Source organism: Coccinella septempunctata, chromosome 1 (assembly GCF_907165205.1).
Source record: "Coccinella septempunctata chromosome 1, icCocSept1.1, whole genome shotgun sequence".
NCBI classification, from domain to species: domain Eukaryota; kingdom Metazoa; phylum Arthropoda; class Insecta; order Coleoptera; family Coccinellidae; genus Coccinella; species Coccinella septempunctata.
The window spans coordinates 46,410,799-46,435,251 of NC_058189.1; the positions used below are offsets into that span (position 1 = coordinate 46,410,799).

Below are 24,453 nucleotides of genomic sequence, written 5' to 3' on the forward strand. Positions count from 1 at the left end.
AGAGAATCTATTGAAAAATCTGTCCAGAAAACTAACGGTATGGCCATTGTTCACTGTTATCTGTTTAATATTTAGTAGTTCTCTAGCAAAATTCAGTGGTGACAGAGGCACGCTAAATAACCGGTGGAAAAAGAAATGAACAGTTGCTAATTTATGTGAGAAATGATGGAAAGAATCCTGCGGAATCACATGATCGGTCTGAGTGGGTTTTCTGAAAATATCAAATTCAAACCTGTCGTCTGATCTGATCAATTTCAAATCTAAAAAATTTAACACCGAATTCCTCTCAACCTCAATAGTGAACTTTATGTTGTCATGCAGACAATTAAGCATTGTATCATTTTTTCTCCTATACATATAAAGATGAGTTAATACTAAGTGGAAACAACTTCTGTAATTCTTATTTTTATTGGAGTAAACAACGAAATCAAGTTTCATTGTTGATGCATTCCTGTGTCTTTAATCTTACATAATGATCATATTATTATGCTATATATTCTGTTACCACGGTCAAACAAAGTAGTTTTGAGTGAAACGCAACAAGCAGTTACTAAATCAAGCATCCTCCAATATGATGGTGCTATTTGTGAGTTGGTTAATGTATATTTATCCGGCCGAGCGTTTAACGTGTACCGAAGAAGATTAAATTGGAATTTCCATGAAAAACATTGAGACGATCATAGGAAATGAATAAACTTGATGATTTTAACTTTTCCATTTCTCCTTTAGTTATTCATTATAATAGGTTTCTATTTCACGAAAGTAATTCAGCTCAGAGTTTGTTAGTATTGGGGATTTAAGGCAATACATAATGAATAATTTTCAAATTTATGACTCATGAAACGATATATTATATAGATCTCATTTAAATCCAACCCGTTAACTTTGATTATATTTGATTCAAAAATAAGTGCAAGCATTTCAACGAATGAATTCAAAACGAGAAGATTATCACAGTTTGAATATTCAAGGTACACTTGGAGATTATCCTAAAGGTGGCCAACATTCACGTCAAGTATCTTTTCCTTTGTCCGTTCGAGGAAACAAAAAACTAAACTGAAAATGGCAGCCCGTTTGTTTACACATTGAACTACCGGGTTGCGTTCATAAACTTACTCTGAGCAAGCTCTGAGTAAGCTCTGATTACCCGAAGCCAGGCCCGAAGCGTTCACAAACGTACTTTTAGTTCCTCAGAGTGTGCTCTCTGAGCATGACCATACTCATACTCTACTCTCGGAGTAAGTTTATGAACACACCCCCGGAGAGTAAAGGATATCCATTCATGGTGAACAACAGATGTTTCTGTAGCTTTGTTTTGGTTCGCACTTGAGGCGGTTCCGAATCAGTTCAAAGTAGTGGAGCAGCAATGGTGTGGGAAGCTACACGCATGCTACGCGCGAGCTTACGCTGAATAAATAAATATGCGACTGTTTTGAACCGTTCTGGAACCATCCTAAAAGCGAACCAAAACAGGCCTTGTAATTGTTGATTGAACGGCATAGGATATGAATGTGCTGCATGAGAACGTCAGGACAGCTGGCATCATTTCTGTATATGAACGGAGCATCGACGGAAATGAAATCTACAGAGCAATCACGGAACTCTTCTCCGATATACCAACGACTGTAGATTGGCTCTTAAAGTTGAGCATTCAATAAGTGATACTGCTTATTTCCTGGATGGAATCCAAAAGTTCCAATGAACGTTTGGGTGCTGAACTCCAAAATAATCGACAGTTTCGCCAACGAAATGCATTTCTTACACTGAAACAACTGGTATTTTGGGCATTGAATTAGACGAGATACCTTTCGTTTATCCTTCGTTTATCTTTTTGAGATATGCGCACAATAAATCGATTTGCGTGCATCTATGGAGTTGAGATTCAACGCTGCTGCTACCACCTATCTACAGAAAATGTGGGTTTTATTCGATGGAGCTTATAGAGGATGAATATTATAGGCGTAGTGTAAGACACTTCTCAAGTATACAAAAAAAAACTTTGAGATGTGAATAATGTGGTAAGATTCTTTTAGCGTTCTTCAGTTCATACCGAGAGTTGTATGTATGAAGATTACTTAAGTGGCATTCTAACAAAACATTGTTTCATTGAGAAATACCGAATATATTACAAGGCACTTTTCCATTATCAATAGAATGTTGTAGACTATCTGAATAGTGTGTTTCGAAATAATGAGTCAACTCTTCTTTTCCTGGCCTGTACATTGCCTTGCAACTTCATCTTCATTTGAAGAAACTTATTTGTAAAAGAGAGGTGAACTATGTTTTCTCTCATTTTTACGCCATTAGTTTGAAGTCTATGCTGACTTCAAACTAATTGTGTATAATTTTGATCAATTTTTTCTCTGAGTTTTTCAACATTTCCATATTTACACTGAGCTTTTTCAAGGTGAGTCTAACTTTCAGTCAAAACAAAAGACTCGTTTATACCGATACCGACTGTTTTCTCAACTTCGTGATCTTGAAAATCCGGTATAAGTAGATGATTTTCTGGAGGAATTATTTGTTTGGATCAGTTCTACCTTCTGTTGCAAAATCTCTGTTTTCAAAACACCCTGTTCTCAATACTCCCTAATTCATACTAATAGATGATCTTTGAATCTGTAAGGGATCGTTATGCCGTTTAATTACCTTGAAATGAAAAACAAAACATACCTCAGGGCTTATTTTCTTAATTGTGGATAATTTTTCACTATATGTGGAAAAATCATAACTAATAGAATAATAATTCAGTGCAAAGGAATTACATCAAAAAGATTGTTATTTTTCAGGTTATAACACTGATGGCAGCATTTGTAGCAAACATACTATGTGACTGCTACGGGGAAGGAACTGGTATTCACCATATTGATGATTGCAAAGGAACATTTTATGCAGCTGGCGGTGGTACCTACTATTTCACTAATGGTCCGAAAAAATTCGTTGCTGCTGGTGGTGGTTCTTACTTTGGGGATGCTGGTGGCGATGAATTTACTGCAGGTCAGTCCGGCGACTACCATTTTTCTTCAGCTAGAGGAAAACATCAAAAGGGAAAAGGAATTGTGCAAGGAGGTAGTGGAGGAGTTTACTATCTACCTCATGGATATGGAACGGTCACTGGAGCCAGTGGTGGTGTTTATTATGGAGATGCTGGTGGAAGGGGAATGGTTGATAGTACAGGAGGAAAATTTATTGTTAGAGCTTCTTGAAAACCATAATTGGATCGAGTGCGGGAAGTATTCAATAAAGATATCAAGGCCCTGTTATTGATGGTGACCATGGGATCCACTGTTGAATAGTTTCATCGTTCGGTGTGGTTTTTGTATTTTCAATTCGTGAATTCAAAAGTTGTTATCAAATCGAATGAAGAATAAAAATATTTCAAAAGTAGAGAAATTTTTTTATCATAAAAAGAAGAATCAGATTTTGGGTATTTGGACAAGGATTTTATTTATTCTTCTTGTAGTAACATTGCCGACGTTTCGAAGTCCTATCGACTTCTTCAGGGCTGCAAGAGAATGCAACATCATGGTTTTAAGATGGTCAGTATATTTCGAACAGAAAGTGTTACCTTGTTATTGTGAGAATTCAGTTGAAATTAAAGTAAATAGATTACTAGGGTATTGTCTTGGTGTTGCGTAAGGCATAAGAAATGAAAATTTAATTAGATTGGGTACAAGTATGTGAGTGGACTGTATCTAGGATTTCAACTTTATCGAAAATTTAATTCATGTCCAGTTTGAACAGAATGAGAGGAGAGAGCAGTCCTTTCGGTGTGGTTATTGGTGTCATTGATATGCTGCCTGATTCGGTCCTTAAGCAGCTGTCCAGTCTTGCCTATATAACATCGGTTGCAGTTATGGCAAGGGATCTTGTAAATGATTTCAGATCTATGTGTATTAGGTACTCTATCCTTCAATATTGTGAAAAATTATTTTGTTGTTATTATATTGTAGAATGCACAATTACATTTAAATGTATGCCTTAAGATGTTGTTGGATAATCCAGGAATCAATATCTGATTTTTCTTTTCTACACCATAGAAGGTACTGAATCAAGATTTTTTCATCATATTTGCCGTGTGATATAAAACCTTTCAAAAGCAAAAATTTATTTCGTTAGCACCAGGTGAAAGAAGCAAGAATAGAAAATCAGCTGATTCAGGGGGTTCTGAAATTGCTTTCCATGAGCAAAAATGTCAAACAGAAGACGTATAACTGGAGCATAAGCAGCGAATACTCTCGACACGGGACACGGGCTTCAGAAATTCCAGATTTTTGCAACGCGAATGTACCTACTCCAAGTTTTATAATTCTCGAGTCTCTGGTCCTTTTCAATATGTAACTAACCTGCAAACGTCTTGCAACTGCAGGAAAATCATTCTCCATATACTGTATTAAAATCCGTTACCCACTTTTGGGCAACAAATATAGAAAAAACTTCACAATTTCCAAAAATGCAAAATGACTTCCTTCAGTTGATAAGGTCCATTATCGTAAATCAACCAAGAAAGATCAGCTGATATTGAAATTATGTAACGTCCCTAGCTTCACAATGGATGACCCAGATTTGAACCTGAATATTTCAGTTCTTCATAAATGTTGACCTAACAAAACAATAAAATCAACTTCGATTCTTCACCATTTTGGCGCACCAGCTCTTTCAACCCGTGCGCCAGATCACCTGATCTGGCTCCACTAGACTTTTTCCTATGGGGTCACTTGAAATCCAAGATTTACGCTACCCAGCCTAAGTCACTGGAGGATTAGCGAACTCGAATCATTAAGGAATTCCGTCAAATTACACCACAAATCTTGAGTAATGTATGTGAACATTTTTAGCAAAACTTAAATTTCTGCATGATAGATAGATAGATAGTTTATTCATGTTAACCGCAGTGAAATCTGCTTACATACGTCCAAGAAAGTATATTATACAAACTATAGGTATACAATAAAATACATTAGACTGAAAAATAGACAAAAAAAATACAAACAAAAACAGCTATGACAGTAAGAGTAAAATTTTGAAAGAACTATCAAACACTCACCAATATAACACATTAAAATCAATAGATTTCAACAAAAAAAAAATCATTTATCGAATACAAACAACGATTTAACAATAGATAAGTTTTCAACTTATCATCAAACTGCTTCATAGATAAAGATCGGAATGCGATTGGCAAAACATTATAAAATTTCACAGCCAAATAATCCGGACCATTCTGCGACCTGCTCAGTCTTAGAAAAGGTAGATGAATCATATTCTTACCTCTCGTATTATAAGAATGCACATCCCTGTTCTCCAAAAAGCTAGCAGACCTACGATGCGCATATCTAAGGCATTCATACACGAACAAAGATGGGAAAGTAAGAATATTCAAATCCTTGTAAGCCTCCCTGCAACAATCTCTGTAGCCAAGCTTCGCGATCACCCTAACCGCTCGACGCTGGATACCGAATATTCTAGAACTGGTTCCAGGGTTGCCCCAAACAACCAGCCCATATCTAATGTGGGACTCAAACAGTGAAAAATACACCATTTTGAGTACCCCCAATGAGACAGAGCCAGCAAGGTTCCTCAGAAGAAAGATACTCCGTCCCAGCTTTCTAGCCAGATCATCCACATGCTCACATGCTCACATGGTGGTGAATGGTGCCCATTTCCAGCATTTAATAAACTAATCACAAAAATAAATAGGTATACCTACTATTCCACTATTTTCCCTGTTATGTCGTTATCGATGGAAGTTTTGAAGCGAAATTTCAGAATCGGATAGTATTCGATAATAAGATCTTTAACACCCCTCATGCCTATTCAGAATCAAAGGGTTGTGCTCACCCCGTTAGGAAGTTGCAGTCAAGTGGATCATAGAGCAGAAAAGTTGTTCCCCTACGAATCAGAAATTAACAGGTACGAGCGATTTTCCACAGTTTCATCTTTAATTCGGAAAATCGAAATGTTAATTTTTTATAGGACCTCACTGTATAATATGATTATCTCCAAAAACTTGGTAATATAGGGCAAAAATTTCGTGTTTATATTCACGAAAAATCTGTTTCCAAAAAAAAATTTTGATACCGACCGTACCTAATTTTAATTCGCTCATTGTATTACAGAAATAGAATAAATTGATTATTTCCGTGTCGATTTGCCACCTGCAACCGATATTCCAATTTGTCACCAGATAATCTGTTTATTCCTGAATATGTTATTCAATTAACGATTGGTGATCATCATTATATTCGAATGAGTTTCCTTTTGTGAAAATACTCGTTTTCCCCACATCGGACCATTGTCCAGAATTTATCTTGTTGGTATTTTTGACAATGAACTTTATCCCTGAAATATTTCCAGGCCTCTGGAAAAACCTACAAGTTTCTTATTGTAAATGAAACACCCACAATATTTGCACCTTCAGATAGGTGATTGTATGGCAATTTCAAAAGTATGCCGGACAATAATGAGAATTAATTCAGATGCATACCACCCGCTGATATAAATATCAACAAGTGTTTCGACCCTAATTAAACTAGTCAATTTGCTATCGTCAGGGTCCCAAATGTAGTACGCACCATCGAAGAAAACCAGATGGTCTCATTTGACCTCGTCAGAGCAACATAGCTTTTTCTCCGATGGAGAACGCTTGGAATTGATGGACTCTCATTCAATACTGGCAAGGGCTACTGAGTACTATCCAGTAACACAGCGCGCTACTGAGTACTACACAGTTACACAGAGCGCCACCCAGTACGAAACGATGTCTGATTCAATCCCCTCCAGATAGAAACCCAGACGAAGACAATAGCATGTGTCCCATATTTCCTCTAACTCATTTGGCATCAAAGTATGCCCGACCTTGAGTAAAAACTCAATGGTTTATGAGTTCAATGGATTTTTATGAAAAATTGGTGAAAACGAAGTCCCACTTTTTCTAATATTTCTGCTGAGAGCTTCATACTATTCAATTTTTCATTATTCATATTATAACACTGTTTGCTGTTTGCACCTAAAATGTTTGGCGGTATGTGCTGGGGTGAGTTCACGCCATTTGAAGAATGGCGTGCTCTTGGGGTGATTGTTTCGTCCCACTGCTAGGATCGGACTCATCAGGTAGGTTAATGAACCCTAGCAGCTACCTACGACAATCGCCGAAGCAGCGTAGTTTGTGCCTGCTATAAACGCCGGTTACGTCGAGGGTATAGAGTGTTGCGTCGCCGGTGGCGCCATCGTTTGGCGTATGCTGCACCGCAATAGACGTATAATCTACCCTGTGATCGCAACCGTCGTGCGCAGTGATGCCATCGTTTGGCTACCCTTGGTACCATCATGGTGAGATGAAGTATTCCTCTACCATGGGTACAACTACGCCGCCACAACACTCCCCCACCAGCGGCGCTGACTGGGGAAGCGATGCGATACGGTAGGCAGGGTACCGCCGTTTACGAAGATGGGGAAGGGCGTCTAGAGTAGCGTCAGAAATACCAGAGATGGGAGCGTGCATTGTGAGCGAGCTATTGTCTCACACGCCATTTGAAGAATGGCGTGCTCTTGGGGTGATTGTTTCGTCCCACTGCTAGGGTCGGACTCATCAGGTAGGTTAATGAACCCTAGCAGCTACCTACGACAATCGCCGAAGCAGCGTAGTTTGTGCCTGCTATAAACGCCGGTTACGTCGAGGGTATAGAGTGTTGCGTCGCCGGTGGCGCCATCGTTTGGCGTATGCTGCACCGCAATAGACGTATAATCTACCCTGTGATCGCAACCGTCGTGCGCAGTGATGCCATCGTTTGGCTACCCTTGGTACCATCATGGTGAGATGAAGTATTCCTCTACCATGAGTACAACTACGCCGCCACAAATGTATAAAGTGGTCACGAGAATATCATCAAGTTGGAAATTGAATTCATCCAAACTGAATATTTTAAAATCACAACCTATATATTTTTTATTGGTTCAGTCACTTTTACGTAAAGAAAGGAGTTCATCCTAATGCACCCCCTACCTATAATAGAAACTTTCAGAGTTATTGAAGAAAAACTTGAATTTAGCGGAAGGAGTCATTTCGTACTGCTTGATTATTCTGCGACTTCTAAACAATTCCAACAAAATATTCATGAAAGGACAAAATTATGAATCGAAATATCGAATTGCAGTTTTTTCTATAATTTCCTGAATCCACAGAGAAATTGAGCATCACGAAGTGGCTCTTTTCCTTGTTTCAATTTTTTTTTTTGGTTAACTAAGAGTTTCCATTGGGTATACCTAAGGATTATTAGGGAACCTCGGTTTTCACATAAAATAGACAAACACAATAAAGAATAAAAATAAAAACGGATTATATGATTTTCCCAAAAGTGAGTTGTCAAATCAGGACAAACGTTCGCTATCACAATAGCGGTATTGATCATCAGATGACTCATAGATGTTCATGAAAAGGGATCCAAGAGTTAAAATGATATCACAGGCACAATAATCAATTACGAATCAATTTTTCCGGTTCATATTCGACACCGCGAACCGACCTAGTACAAACTTGAGCAATACAGGAATTGCAACATCGCAATTGCAATTATTTTTAAAGATCCGGAACCATTATCAGTAAACGCTAACTGTAATTTGTATTCATGAAACGAAAACACAAGTTATTGTCGTGCATTCCTATATTTGTAATCTCCCATAACAACCATATATAGTCTGCCATCACGGTCAAGGAAAATAGTATTGAGAGAAGCGCAACAGTTATTCAACATGGCGATGTTATTATTAGTGAGTTGGTTTATGCATTATACAATTTGTCGGATTTCTTATATTGAAATGGAATCCTCACGGAGATAAATCGAATAACTAGAAACTAATGCTTTTATATTTTTTATGTTCGACATCACAATGAGTTTCTTTCTCACAAATAGGTCAGTTGAGGGTGTAGGTACTTGCGCATATTGGAGATGATAGCAATAACTTTATACTTCATTTCTACATTAGCATAAATGTGAAAAAAATTAATTTTTCCAATTTGGCGTATTTGAATTTGAGATATTTTTTAATTCATTCAGTTTGGTGGAATGTTCATTTATGCGTTACCTGACAGAATTAACATTCATATAGATATTATATCAGACCAACATTGATAACTTTACCTGTTAATTTTTCATTTCAATTGTCAGACTTTCTTTCAACATTACAAAATATCATGACCAGAGCGAAAATTCCTAGACCTATAAGGTTTAAAAAAGCCATGAGTATCATTTGCAAATAGCAATTAATGCAACTGAAATTAGTGCAAAGAAGATCATTAGGAATACGTATAACTGTCAAACCAAGGGGACTTTATGATGGTTTAATCACATACCCTACTTTTTTGTATGAATTTTCTTTTGGGAATTCGGGAATTAAAACTATTGGGCTAATTTTCATCAGAGAAAATAATTATTACCGAATAAAATGTTAAGCCCTATAGAACAAATTCAGACTTTCCGAGTTGATTTTTTCGCGACAATTGTGCCTGAAGGAGTTTTTGTCCACACACACTTGCGTGCTTAATATAACTCAAAAATCATATTGGTATATAAAATTCAGTAGATGGTAACATTTGTGGATATTCACATCAAGAGTCTTGTTTATCTGTATAACATATATACACAGTGGGCCATGGAGAACTAAACAGCGTACCTTACTTGGTGATACCCATAGCCAGAAAAATGTCAGACTGCTTTGTCTATTCTATACGAAAGCGCTGAAGTGCCACACAAAAAAAAAATTTGAAATGTACAATTCCGACTTGCAAGTCGGACTTCTGAGATACATGTCAGAATTCTGACTTGCAAGTCAGAATTCTGAGATACATGTCAAAATTCTGACTTATAAGTCGGAATTCTGAGATGCAAGTCGGAATTCTGAGATACAAGTCGGAATTCTGAGATACAAGTCGGAATTCTGAGATACAAGTCGGAATTTTGAGATGCAGGGCAGGAGGAGGGCTAAAATAGGTCTAATGACTTTTGTTTTTTTGCATTTCATCCGTGAATGTGTTTTTGGCTAATTGGAGGAATTTTGGATGAATGAAATGATATTCTATTTTTCTCTTCGGTTGCACCATAGCTGAGCTGTCCCAAAGCTTCGTGCTCAGTGCTTGTGAAAGCACTTGGAGTATTTTTGTACTCCCGAGAATTATGCTCCTAGGAACTTTTCAAAACCTTTCTCAGTGCTTAGTGATTCGAGCACTTTATCGAAATTCCTACATCCAGTTTCATAATCAAGTTCAAAGTCACTTTATGTTTCATTTAGTGTCAGTATCGGTAGGGTTAAAGAAAAGCTTTAAAATTGAAGGGGCTATAAGTTTGATTATGAAACTGCCCGTTAGTCCTTAGTAATCCCTATGAAGTGCTCTCGAGAGGCCTTCGGAAATCGTGTCAAAACACGAAGAAGCGATCGACTTATTGTCACCCTACGAGCATATATGGATACTACAGATATATTATATATTATCATATTATCCTGATTCCCCGTAGGTAACGACGAACCCCTCAGAAGCTCTGTGAGCTTGTCGGAATCAATAACGTCCGTTAAGACTTTTGAAAGAAAAGAGATAGGGTAGGTGTAGGTTAAGGGTCCAAATGTGCCTATACATGCCTTAAATGAGACAAATCATCTCTATAGAGGGCATTTTGCTCACATGATTCGTCAACAATCGAATTTAAGAAAGCAAATGTCATTTGACCAATTGTAGCCCCAATACTGTCTCGCATCTCAGAATTCTGGCTTGTATCTCAGAATTTCGACTTGTAACTCAGAATTCCGACTTGCAAGTCGGAATTCCGACTTGTATCTCAGAATTCCGACTTGTAACTCTGAATTCTGACTTACGATTCGGAATTCCAACTTGTAACTCAGAATTCCGGCTTGTAACTCAGAATTCTGACTTACGATTCGGAATTCCGACTTGTAACTCAGAATTCTGACTTAGCAAGTCGGAATTATACATTTGAATTTTTTTTGTGTGACCCGCCAGCGCTTTCGTAATTCTAGCTATTAATTCGCAAAGAAAACTGTGTCAAAACTTAAGGCAACATGTTGAAATGACTATTATATCAAGCACGAAACTAAAGATAGGTGTTAAATAAAACCCAGCAAAATGCCTGAAATATATCTGAACTCATAATGGCATATTCTTGAAAAAAGAACACGTTCCAGTATATCAATATTGGCAGCTTCTTTTAACCAGGCCAAATTAAAAAATTTCATTCAAAATAGACTCATATTTTTAGGTCGAGAATACAGGGGGAATTCAATATATTCATTGAATATCTATTTGCAATTTTTTTAAATGGTGATTTCTACATGTAACGACCATGACCCAACTAATAATACAAGTAATATTATTTTTTCTTGTGGAAGGTGTTTTTTTTTCACCTAAGCAAAGACCAACTTTACACGCTGTACAGCGCCATTTTGCATACTATTGCAACCCAATAAGAGAGGAAGCCTTTGACTTACCACTGTTGCAGCTGTTTTGAGATGTAACCATAGGGACGCATGGAATATAGATATATTATTAGAGGTGGTTTCATAGTGAAACCACTAGGACTGAAAGGGTTAAGAACGCTGCCATCGATCATTTTTGTTCATTCCATAAGACCTACTCGAATAAAGTCTCTACACCATAGTGATATTCCCAGCAGAATCGAACATCTGGCTTGGGAATTATGTGAACACCATCTTCAAATGGAAGATTTTTTTGGATTGAATTAAACAATTGACGATGTATGGCATTACATTGTAGGTTCTTATTTTTCAGGTTATTACTGTCATGGCCGCATTGGTAGGAACTGTACTTAGTGACTGCTACGGGGAAGCTGGTGGTATTCACCGTATCAATGACTGCCAAGGAACGTTTTATGCAGGCAGTGGTGGTATTTACTATTTCACTAATGGACCAAAAAGGTTTGTTGCGGGTACTGGTGGTACTTACAATGGGGATGCTGGTGGAGATGAATTCATTGCAGGTCATGATGGTGTTTATAATCTTGAATCTACTAGAGGCAAACATCAAAATGGACAAGGAGTTGTTCAAGGGGGTTCAGGAGGTGTGTACCATTTACCACATGGTTATGGAACAGTGACTGGAGCTAGTGGTGGTGTTTATTATGGAGATGCTGGGGGAAGAGGATTGGTTGATAGCACTGGCGGGAGTTTCTTTGTAAGGTCTTCTTAAATAGGAGTTATTGGATTAGGAGAGTGGTTGTGTCTATCAAATATGAAATGTCTCCGGTATTAAAAGTGCCATAGGAGCCTTTCATGAATGTTTTTATATTTTTGTATGTTCCTATTGTTTTTCATACCTGAATTGAATATTTTGAAGCAAGATTACAATAAAAATGATTTTGGATGATTGCATTGTATTACCCCTAGTGCATGTCGAAATATTTAATATGAATGTAACTACATATCCCGTTCGTGATCGATGAATTCCTATTCAATATTAATAACAACTAATAAAAGGAAAGTGAAAAATGAATGAAATTCGTTATTGTAGTTTAGGACATCCTAACTAGTTTTGAACGAGCAATCCATTAGAATTACAAAATAATTGGGTTGTAATTTGAAAAAAAATAGATATAATAGTTGTATTGAGGCTCACTTTGGACCCTGCTTAAGACACCCTGTATGATATTTCCTCATAAGTTATACAAGAAACAGTATCAGCGTACTTTCTCTTGTTCCACTTTCGCAAAAATAAATTCTCACAAGAAGGAATTTTGAAGATAATGGACACTAATTCGTGACAATCTTTTTTTCCAAAAAATTTTAAAATCAGGCTATAATTCGAAAATCGCTTAAGTGGTTGCAAATATCATGCTTCAAACCAGTGTAGAATTAAACGAAAAATTCGAATATGCATTGGCAATAATAAAGTTACGTAAGCTTTCGGTAAAATTGAAAGAAGAATTTTCAAATTGATAAACTCTAAAACGAGAATCCAAAATCTTGAATGTGTATAACAATTCCTTCCTTGAATACGTCTAATGAAACACTTAAAAAAATCACCCTTTATATGAGATAACAAATATTCGAATAGAGATTTGAGAACAGCTAAAACGAATGAGTGAAGATCAATTCTATGTTTGAATTTCATGATACGCTGATAGCGGAAAAATAGAAAATTATAACGTCCATTTATATTATATTATTGATAGAGCAATAACTACTCTGAATTCGAGATACTGACGATAAGTCTAACTCATTATCGTCTTCAAGAAAATATTTCTTCTTCTTTGCACTCAAACTTGAAAAAAAAAACGTTGTTTTACTCTAACATATGAATTTCTCCAATACAAAAGACTGAAACCAATACCCTTTGTAAGGGACATCTGAATCACAAATCCTTATTTTATTTGGCGTTACCTATCTTCACTGTGCCGTTGTCCCAACTGCATAGGAAGAGAATTTCTATTTATGTATTTCCTATTATTTATAATAATTATATTTATTGAATTTTCGTTATTCATTATAATTATATTTTATTATTTTTCTATGTCTATGTCATTGGGTTGTCCCTTACGTCACCAAGTCACCCAGTATAATGAATTAAATATTGTGGAGATGTTAAGTTTGAATGCTAGAGAATACAATCTACTTGTCTGTAGGAACGAAATTGATCATCAGATGACACATAGATGTTTATGAGATCCAAGGGTTAAAATGATAGCAAAGGCTGATTAAGAATTACGAAATTAACTCTACCGGTTCATATTCCACACCGTGAACCAACCTATTACAAACTTTAGTAATACAGTTTCCTTATAAATGATTGTTACATGGAAATGTGTGTTGAGTTATTGTTTGTCGTCTTATACTGAGAGCTTTAGAACGAATTTCATAGCATTTCGAAATTGGCCAATCATTTCATTATGTTCCCAAACCGTCAAAATTCATTCACTTCTACGCCCATTCCGTTATTGCAATCATTTTTGAGGACCCTGTACAATAATCAATAAACGCTATCTTTAATTTGTATGCATTCAATGAAAACACAATTTATTGTGGTACAATGGTGTATTTGTAATCTCCCATAACAACCATATATATATTCTACTACCACGGTCAAGGTAAATAGTGTTGAGAGAAGCGCAACAAGCAGTTAATCAAAAGTATATTTCAACATGGAGAAACAATTAGTGAGTCATTTTATGCATTATATTTTTGTCGGATTTCCTATACTGGAATTTTCACTGATAGAAATCGAATCGAATAACTAGAAACTAATGCTTTTGCATTTATATTCGTTATCACAATGAGCTTTTATCACGAATACATCAGTTGAAGGTATGCATGTTTGGAAAGGATAGCAATGATTTTACAATTGATCAATCGCCTACTATAAATGTGGAAATATAAATTCTTCTGTATTTCAATACGAGAAAATTTCGAGTTCATCGGATTTCTTTGACTCATACATTTTTGCTTGAACTTGCATCTATTGAAGTCATTTCAGTGCAAAATATATAACTATCTGTTATTTTTCTATTAGAATTGTCCAATTTCCTCTGATGAACATCACAAAATATTTTAATGAAAATGATGAACTAGTGGAAATCTCCTCAGATTTGGAAGAAAGCTATAATAAATTTACTTAAATCCAATATTTATGATCAATACCGTCTGATGAATCGTAAATTTCAAAATATAAGGGTTTATTTCCGTATGAGCAAATTGCAGATTTCAATATCAATTCAATATAGTAAGTAGTTTCTAACATGTTTTCTTTGCTTCTAGGAAGGCATTTTCTCAACTCCCATGATGTTTTTTTAAAATATGATTTTTTTTAAAATTTGACTATTTCATTGCTTTACACGTATTTTAACGTTTGTTAGTGTGCTATTTTGGTTTGTCGTCTGTTTGTTGACATCGTGTCATCGTGTTTGTTCATAGATTATGTTATTGTAAGGTGGCACCACCGATTTGCGTGCCACTTGTTTCATCTATCATAAGTCACCCTTCATTCGTTTGGAGGTCACTTATCTGTCTTGTCATCGAATGACAGATATTTGCGTTTGTATTCGTTTGTTCCTTCTTCTGGCAAAAACTGGACCCGATTCTAGCGTTTAGTTTTAAAGTTTCAAGTTTTAATTTGCATTGACTCTTCCGCATGCCGCCTGTGGTGTTATTCCTGGACGGGTAATTATCAAAATAAATTCTATCTCTTGTAATAATCATAGTTACCCTTCCAGGGAACCCTGATGATGACATTGTCGAAAGCGCTCGGTTCTAAACTGAAGTTTAATAAACTACACACTGCAGTACTTCGTTTCAATTAATTATATATTTAATGTGCAAAACAACCATTATTCGAACATTTCCTATATTTTTGCAGCTTTAAAAAATAGAAGTTGGCCAGGTGTTTCTATATTATAAACGACATTTCATGTGCCAACCTCACTCCATTCTATTTACATAAACTTGAGAAAATTATTCCATGGCCAACCAATCGCTGTTATTGAAGTGTACTATATCTTCAAATTCACATATTATATGAAACATCTACCAACACAATTCCACGATTTCAATAAAATGACTATGTTTCAATGCTTATTGCCGCAATATCCAGTAGATTCTTGAGGTAAAAAGAAACACTGCTTTCCTTCGCTATTTTTTCAGAATTGCCTCGGTTTATCGGTATGAAAATGAATGAAAATGAATTTCGGAATTTAGTTATTCCTTTATCTGATTAATTTTTTTCGAACACAAGATATCACCCACGTCTTCCAATATTCTCATATTGACCATTACGTACCAAGAATTCAAAGAACTCAACGCTTTGAACTAAGTTGGAAGTATGTAATGAATATTTGAACATTCTGTGAAATAAAGGTATTATTTATATTTTCTCTTATAGGAAATGTGCCGTTTTTCGGTGATTTGATAAATTAAAAAGTACCTATCTGTTGAAATTTAAAAATTGGGTACTTTGGCTGAATACAATTATGTTGAAAATATCCTCAGATGAGTAGTGTCACAGATTTAGCTAGTTATTCTGAAGTTAATTTTGTTTTCCAGGTGTGTCACAGCTCAATATGTATTTTTATCAGGACCGAATCGGAAAGAATAGTATGGGAAAAAGTGTTTCTTTTGAACTACAGAATCTATATTATAACTACCGCTAAAATATTTGTACGATTCAAAGACTCCCCCTGTATAGCATGCTCTAACTGGTGATGCCCGCTGTTAAGTCATCGAGAAATTATGTATATTATTCGTCCGAAATTGATGAATCTTTTTTAAAAATTTGACATATATGTTTACATTTGTCAACCTATCAGTTAGTAAAATGAATGTTATGTTCACAATTTCTGTAAATTCTTTTTTCATCTATGATGTATGCCATTACATTGTAGGTTCTTATTTTTCAGGTTATTACTCTCATGGCCGCATTGGTAGGAACTGTACTTAGTGACTGCTACGGGGAAGCTGGTGGTATTCACGAAATCAATGACTGCCAGGGAACATTCTTTGCGGGCAGTGGCGGAATTTATCATTTTACTAATGGACCAAAAAGATTTATAGCGGGTAGTGGTGGAACTTACAGTGGAGATGCTGGTGGTGATGAATTCGTTGCAGGTCAGTCAGGTGTTTACAATCTCGAAAATGCTAGAGGCAAACATCAAAATGGACAAGGTGTTGTTCAAGGCGGTTCAGGAGGTGTGTACCATTTACCACATGGCTATGGAACAGTGACTGGAGCTAGTGGTGGTGTTTATTATGGAGATGCTGGGGGAAGAGGATTGGTTGATAGTACCGGCGGGAGTTTCTCTGTGAGGTCTTAAAAAAAATAATAAGATTCCAAGAGTGGTAGTGTCTGTCAAAGATGAAATGGCTCCGGTATCGAAGATACCATGGGAGACATCCTTTCTGATTTTTATATCTTTATATGTTCCTATTATCTTTCATACTTGAATTAAAGTCTTTTGAAGTAATTATTGTATTGTGATGCATATCGAACTATTTTATGTAGATAATTGAAATCAGTGCATATATACCGTTCGTGATTAGCGAATTCCTATTCAGAATTAATCACAGAGAATGAAAATAAGTGGGAATTAAACAAACTTAATGATTAGGTACATGGAATTCTTTCTTGGTGAAAAAAAAACATCAATCATGAATCTTAGTACCTCTGTTCATAAATATAACAATCGACAACGAACTGATAATCAGTGGTTGTCCCCGAATTAGTTTTCCCACATTGTTCATTGGAGATTCATAATATTGAATTGATGTGGTTTATTTGATGGAAATCTATGACTAAACTAAAAAGGTTTTCACTAGGATTAGTTATTCAACCAAAACGCTGGTTTCAGAATTACATATTAGATTCTTCAGGTGGGTGGAAGTACACTGAGATCTGTGATAGCAGAACACTTGTACTCCTAGTTAAAAATTATTTAATTCAGTTTCTTTATTTCTGGAAATTATAAATTAACCATACTTGAGAATGAATATAGTTGTTGCAGATAAATATAGGTGTGAACATAAACTCAAGATTAACAGGCTAAACTTAGGTTTAGCTTAGGGGATTTGCCTTTGTTAGTTTCTTCTTTCTTCTTTATTTATTTATCGTATGGCAAAATATACAACATAAAGCACAATGCAAAACATAAAATATGAAGCAATAACATGATTTACAGTTGAATCTAAGTTATTAACATATTCAATTGAGCCAGGGATTGCCGCCAGGAAATCATTCGGAATATTCGGATGGCCTCCACATGCCCTCAGGTTGCAATGTTCCGTGATGTGGTGGATCGTCTGCCTTTCAGCGCCGCATTCACACTGTGGGGAGGGTATTATCAAAGAGGTATTATGTTCCACTTATCAAAGATTATAGAGTTAGGAAGATGGGAAACGAAGCGACTACACTTGCGTGAGCGCCGCCTGGTGGTTCAGTTGTGTATTAAAATACTAAGACTGGTTAAAATATTTATTCAAGGGACATTTGCCATTTCATGAAGATATTTGCACATGGCCGTTTTGTTTATATTTTGATTTACCTCGCTCGTTCTAGTCACCTAATTTCCATGTTATTTGTGTATTTTATTTAGTGAAAACTTCAAAATCAAAGACTTTGCTCAAAATGTCGTATGGAAAAATTGTATGGTGAAAAACTGTGGAAACTGCTGTTTGGGATTCTCCAAATATAACCGAAGAAAATGGAAACGTAAGTATTGAAACTCGTACATTGTGACTCGGATGTTGATTGATTTTTATTTTCAGTGCTCTGAAGTGGATAGAATTTTGTGGGTGTCAAGACATTAACTTGAGTAAAAGCTTCACCATGTGCAGTGAACATTTTACCGAAGATAATAGAGTTAGGCACTATAATCTTTGCATTTTACTTTAAGTCAATTTGAAGCTTTTCATCCACGTAAGTTGCTGTATGCAGGAAGCATCCCATGCATGAAAGGGCCACCAAAGGAACCACATGCGATGGGGTCGAGCAGTTTGAAACTGATACATCGAATACTGATGGTAATCTTCCCAGATATCTGCAATGCATTACTCATTTATCATATTTGTATGTAGGAAGCATTCCTTTCATGGAGGGGCCATATGAAATGGAAAGTGAGCAGATCAAATGTGTGACGTTAAATACTCATGGTAAATCTTCCTAGATATCTGGAATGCATTACTCATTTATCATATATTGAATGCATATCTTTTTCACATGCAGAAAGCATTCCTTTCATGGAGGGGCCACATGAGATGGAAAGCGAGCAGATTGAAAGTGTTACAACAAATACTGATGGTAAGTCATCCTAGATATCTGTGACAAAAATAATTGAATTAATTACTCATTTATCTTATATATAAGATAATTTATTCAATATATTGAATAAATTGTTTTGGTATGAAATTAGACTACCAGTACTTCCCCTTTTTCAGATATTCTTTCGAGTGTACCCGAAAGAAGTTCTCACACCCTGCAGAGTACTTACAAGTCTTTCCCCAGAAGTGATAGGAAGATCCGAAAACTGAAAACAACAATCAACTCCTTGCAATGCAAAATATATGGTATATCAAATATTTGTTCATATAGATTTCCGATGAAAATTGTACAAATTCAACAAATTCTATTGATTCAAAAAAATTCGTTGCATGGAAATAACAACTTTGATATGTAATAGTTTATGTACTTTTGTATCCTTTATTCAAAGCTGTATCATACACGTATACAGGTGTTTTCAAAGGTGAGAATTTCGACCAAATTATTCTCACCAGTTGTACCTGTGAAAAAAACCTCACCTTCAAATATACCCTGTGAAATTCTGTCATATATTATTATAAATTTCAAATAAAAATTTAGCAAATCTAACAGAGTATTTCATTAATATTAATTGATTCAAAACAATGGTTAGGTACATGAAAAACACATCCTGAGCACAAAACAAAGACCTGGATTCGTTTTGTCGCTCAGGATGTTTTTTCTGGTTTCGACTAAGTCGATATTAGAATCCAATACAAGGAATAAAATTCGAATTTCGCGACCTTCAATTGTAAGACAGAAAACTGTAATTTAACAGTTTGACATTACGATTCAGCGCCATCTAATTTCTCAGTATGTGAAACACCCAAAGGGTAGTAGGTTTTTAGTACTAGAGATGTAGGGTCGTTTCCCGTATTCCTAACTCTATAATCTTTGCCACTTATAAAAGGAATCGGCACATCTTCCATGGCTGGTTCTAATCCAGTTAAGTGTTGTCCATGTCTTTAGCCGGCTAAAACTGGAGAAGCTAAAGAAGAAAAGTATTGGAAAGGCTTAAAGGAGCAAATTTTCGGCAATTAAGAAATTGTATGGAAATATCAATTCTAATACTCATGGAAATAATAATACTATTAATGCAATTAATTTTTTGTATGAATTTTACATATTTGTTATAGCAGAAAAGAATTCTGTTAAGCAATTGAGGAATTGAGAATGGGCATACTTCTGTTTCTACTGTGTCTCAACGGATTCTTATTCGCGAATCCAAAAATCTAACCAAGAGGACCATGAGGGAAAACTGTAGAGTTAATGTTAATGAGATAATCTTTCATCTTGTTATTATTCATAATTTGACAAGGGAATCGATGGAGCAAAAGAAGAGTGACAATAATGATACAACGAAGTAGACTTTTCCATCAAAATAACAAAAGCCAAATTCTGAAAATATGAATTGTCTAGGAGTGCCTGTCAGAATAGTAAAAAAAAGATCATTGTACATACTCGGGCGTGTCAGATTAAGATATATGTGGTTAGTTACATGTTGAAAAGTATATATTTTCTCAATCTTACTTCTTTCGAAATTAAATGAGCTTCGATGACAGTTCATCGAAAATCTAAATATATGCACCCTTCAGTAGTATAAATCTTGTTCGTGATTGCGGCAACATTGCCGAGTAGGTACCTCATGCGATAGATCATCCGATAAATTATCGACGGTAACTGAGGAATACATACAGGGCGGTTGTTTTTTGCCCTTAGCAAAAAACAAAAATCTGGGTCTGGAATTTCGAACTTATGGAATTCATTCATCTGAGAACAATTGATAATTGTACTGAACTTGAATGAAATCAATACAATAGTGAATTTCAAGAATTACACTAATAATATTGCTTCATTTGAAATATTTCAAATGTTTTCTCGAATTCTTGAAAATTTCCGTCAAGGACCCATACTTGTCAATTTAAGGATATGTAAGTTAATATTTATTTTGTCATATAAAACTCCGAAAGTAGCATTGACACGTCAGAAAAAATTACAATATACAAATTTATAACTCTTGTATGAGAATATCGTACATTACAAAAACTTCCGCAGTTTAGATGAAAAAACTTGAAAAATGCAATATTAAAAAAGAACATAAATCACTGGAGTCATAATAAAAATTTCCTGTCACGAGTCGACCCAAGGATCCGGAAAAAACATGTCAAACATCTGAGCTCCATTGACATTGGAAAATTTTTGGTGATTATTAAAAAAAATTTCTTTACTTTTTCAGCAATTTTTTCAAGGCAATAGCCTCGAAATATTCATAACACTGTAACACTGCTAGAGAGATATTGAAAATATTTTGCGTTATGAGAAATCCGAACGTATGGCTTCACAAAAAGACCACTCCGAACACCATGAGAAAACTTAAGAAATTCCTCAAGTAATTTTTATTTGGTTCTAATCTTATATGGTTTTATTTTTAGCAGTTTCAAAACTCGTTGTAATTCCTTGAAAATTCATTCCAATCTGAATTGTGGTCTGAAAACAATTTGTTTTTCAATTTTTCAACTACTCCATCGTTACATCCCAAAGATTATCTGCATAATTCTTGATACTTATACAAAACTTCATCTCTAACTAGTATGTATAATTTTCTGTGTGGTTTGATTCAGCAGTCCATTTTTCTTTTTTTTCGAGATTGGACCTTGGAAAATCCGACCTGAGTTTATAGCAATCATGCTGCGCTATCTGAGACCTGTGATTTTTTTGTGGGGCGAATAACGAAAACAGGATTTGTTATCGATATATTTCTGTATCTTTAAGTTTTGTTATCTCGCATAAAAATAATATATATATTCTACAACTACCTTAAAGGACAATAGTTTTGAAGGGAGAGTTATTCGATCATCCACAATGATTATGCTAAATGTGAGTTAGTTTGTGTGAATTTATTTTCATCGTTCATTTGTTCGAACATTGGGAAACTATATGAAATAGAAGAAATATTAAAATAGAATTTTAATAATCTTGGTTTGTTCCTCAATGAAATAAGTTAATTAAGAAATATGGGAGTATATATTGTGAATAATATAATAATTTTTTCAATAAGTATTGGTATATTTCCATGAAACATTTGAGAATACTTTAGTCATATGAAACCAATACTATCAACACATTTCCGCTCATGGATGTTCTTCATCCTTCATATTTTTAATTAATAAGTTACACGAAATCACCCATTAATGGTCCTTTTTATTGTATGTTTTCTCATTAATGCATAATTATGGTCATGGGCAACCCAACATATAAGTATTCAGCAGCTATGCGAATAGTTATTTTATTTGTGAGTCGTATTGATTTTCGAAGTAGCGGGTGCATTGAAGAAAGATGAATTTTATAGACTGCAGAAAAATTATGATCATTAGAGAGTAACCAAACAATACTCTATTCACTTTTATAGAAATACTCGGTGGGCCATGGAAATTCGACACACTCCACGCTGCAAAGTAAGAAAATGTGAGGTTATGACGCTTGTCAAAACATTTTTTGGTTAAAACTAAAAAATGCTGATTTAAAAATCAGCTTTCTGTTGTCCGTTCTACGTAAAAGTCTCAGTAATTAAGCATTTGTCGCAATGTGATCATCTCCAACAGTTGTCTTTATGATCATTTGTTTAAATGCAAAGATAAGACCCCAATATCGGAGCCGAATGGTGTATACAAATTGACTCGAAATATTTTACCTATATAAAAATTATCACAAGTTTTACATAGGTAAGACATTCAGAGCATTGGGTTCAAGAATATCTGAATACATAAGGAATTATGGAGACCAAAATTCATTCGAACGACACCTAAGAATCAACCAAGACGACTTTAACAAGAACGAAAATGTCACGCAGAATCTGAAAATATACCAAAATAGGGTCTCACTCAAGCCGTCACCCTATTCTTGAAAGTTTGATATATTTGTCAAAAATTATAGATTATAATCTTTGAATTATCAAAGATAGACCTAACCATACCTAACTCTACGATCTTTGATAATTGTGAATGTTCAATTTGTTTGATAAGATTTGGAACGCTCCCCCTTCATATTTGTCAATAATTATCATGTCATGTCTTGTCAATGGCTGTCTGGTATGTCTATTGTATCCCGAAATCTGAAGCTATCGTTTTGGATGCTACGATATCTCAACATTTTATGTAAATTTTTACAACTCTGACCCCAGTTTCAGTTCAATTTCTTGATTATAATAAGAAAATGTATGTTGCATTCAACCTATAAAGTCAAACGAGTAATCATGAAAATGTATAATTTTATTTGTTCCCAATTTGCAGAGCTCCTGAAGATGCCTTATTAGGGCGAAACATGTAAAGTGAATTTTGAAAATAGAAGTTCATTTATTTACGAACATATCTAATCATTATAAATTTCACTTCAGAATATAGACTCAGTTCAAGAACTACTATGAATTAAGTTTTTATCTATGAATGTAAAACCACTGCTTCAGTCATTTGGATCGGTCAAGATATTTCAGTTAATGCAATATATAACGCAGTCATGATCAGGAGATCTCGTGACTTTTCATTCTGTGAAATATATTAAAAATTTGTTTGGTTTTCAGATTATGGCCTTGATGGCCGTTATGGTAGGAAACGTATTTTGTGACTGCTACGGAGAGGGCAGTGGTATCCATCATATTATCAATTGCACAGGGACGTTTTATGGAGGTGGTGGTGGCATGTACTATTTCACCAATGGACCCAAAAGATTTATTGCGGGTGGTGGTGGCTCCTACTATGGAGATGCTGGTGCGGATGAATTTATTGCTGGAGAATCAGGTGATTATCATTTTGGTGCTGTCAGATCAAATCATCTCAGAGGAAAAGGAGTTGTACAAGGAGGTTCTGGAGGTGTTTACTATTTACCTCATGGGTATGGAACGGTGTATAAGGCTACTGGTGGCGTTTATTATGGAGATTCTGGCGGAAGAGGAATGAGTGAAAGTAATGGGGGTACTTTCATTGTTCGAGCTTCTGATAAAGAGGATAGTTAAGATCTAGTTTATGAAATTCATTATTTCTTCGATATTATAGGAGAAAAATATTTAAATATAATATTCCTTGTGCTCACTTGATGTTTCAATTCACGAAGGAAAATAATTGTAGAAGATTGTGAAAAAATGACATTAAATATTACATCATAATATTTTTTGCATCCTAAATCAACATTTATATTCGTACATTCATCAATAATAAGCCTTTGTTGTCAGAATGAAGTGTTTAAATTTCACACTTTTATAGAAGCTACAAATGAAATGAATTCCATTCATAGGCGTTCAAATTGGAGTTCACTTAAAACAGCATTTTCTCTTTATTTCTATAAGATTAAAGGATTCTGCTCTTGACGATACCTGTGCTCTGATTATGTTCGATGGGGCAATGCATTTTCGCCCACAGAAACAGAATTCGCACCTCATGTTACCTTGTAGTTTTGGAAGAACTGCCAAAAATGTTACTTAAAATTGAGTTCAATTTTTTTCAATCATAAGTCCTTTTATGCAGCCGATCATTTCAATAAGATCGTTAGTCTTGAAAAGAGTGCAAAATTCATCAATGAATACAACATTCACAGAGAAAGACTGCTTATAAGTGAGCTTGTCAGAATAATAGAAAATACAATTATGAGCAAAACAAAAAGAG

The 24,453-nt window shown here is 35.2% G+C and overlaps 3 protein-coding genes across 4 annotated transcripts; all 3 read left to right on the forward strand.

Annotated features, from left to right (window-relative positions):
- The first annotated feature begins 486 nt into the window (after positions 1-486).
- On the forward strand, positions 487-3,326 carry LOC123313196 (keratin, type I cytoskeletal 9-like). The gene is made up of 2 exons (XM_044897959.1): positions 487-586; positions 2,790-3,326. The coding sequence occupies exons 1-2, from the start codon at positions 572-574 to the stop codon at positions 3,204-3,206; spliced, it is 432 nt and encodes a 143-aa protein (XP_044753894.1). The 5' UTR covers positions 487-571; the 3' UTR covers positions 3,207-3,326.
- Positions 3,327-8,615: 5,289 nt separating this feature from the next.
- LOC123313095 (keratin, type I cytoskeletal 9-like) lies at positions 8,616-16,973 on the forward strand. 2 transcript variants are annotated; one of them, XM_044897822.1, is made up of 2 exons: positions 8,616-8,769; positions 16,410-16,973. In XM_044897822.1, exons 1-2 carry the CDS (start codon positions 8,752-8,754, stop codon positions 16,821-16,823), a joined length of 432 nt encoding a protein of 143 aa, XP_044753757.1. In that variant the 5' UTR covers positions 8,616-8,751; the 3' UTR covers positions 16,824-16,973. The 2 variants fall into 2 exon arrangements, with proteins under 2 accessions (XP_044753757.1, XP_044753748.1); XM_044897813.1 differs by lacking the exon at positions 16,410-16,973 and adding an exon at positions 11,798-12,391.
- A 4,554-nt stretch (positions 16,974-21,527) lies between these two features.
- Positions 21,528-23,883, forward strand: LOC123314881 (keratin, type I cytoskeletal 9-like). The gene is made up of 2 exons (XM_044900285.1): positions 21,528-21,676; positions 23,376-23,883. The coding sequence occupies exons 1-2, from the start codon at positions 21,662-21,664 to the stop codon at positions 23,805-23,807; spliced, it is 447 nt and encodes a 148-aa protein (XP_044756220.1). The 5' UTR covers positions 21,528-21,661; the 3' UTR covers positions 23,808-23,883.
- The last annotated feature ends 570 nt before the right edge of the window (positions 23,884-24,453 follow it).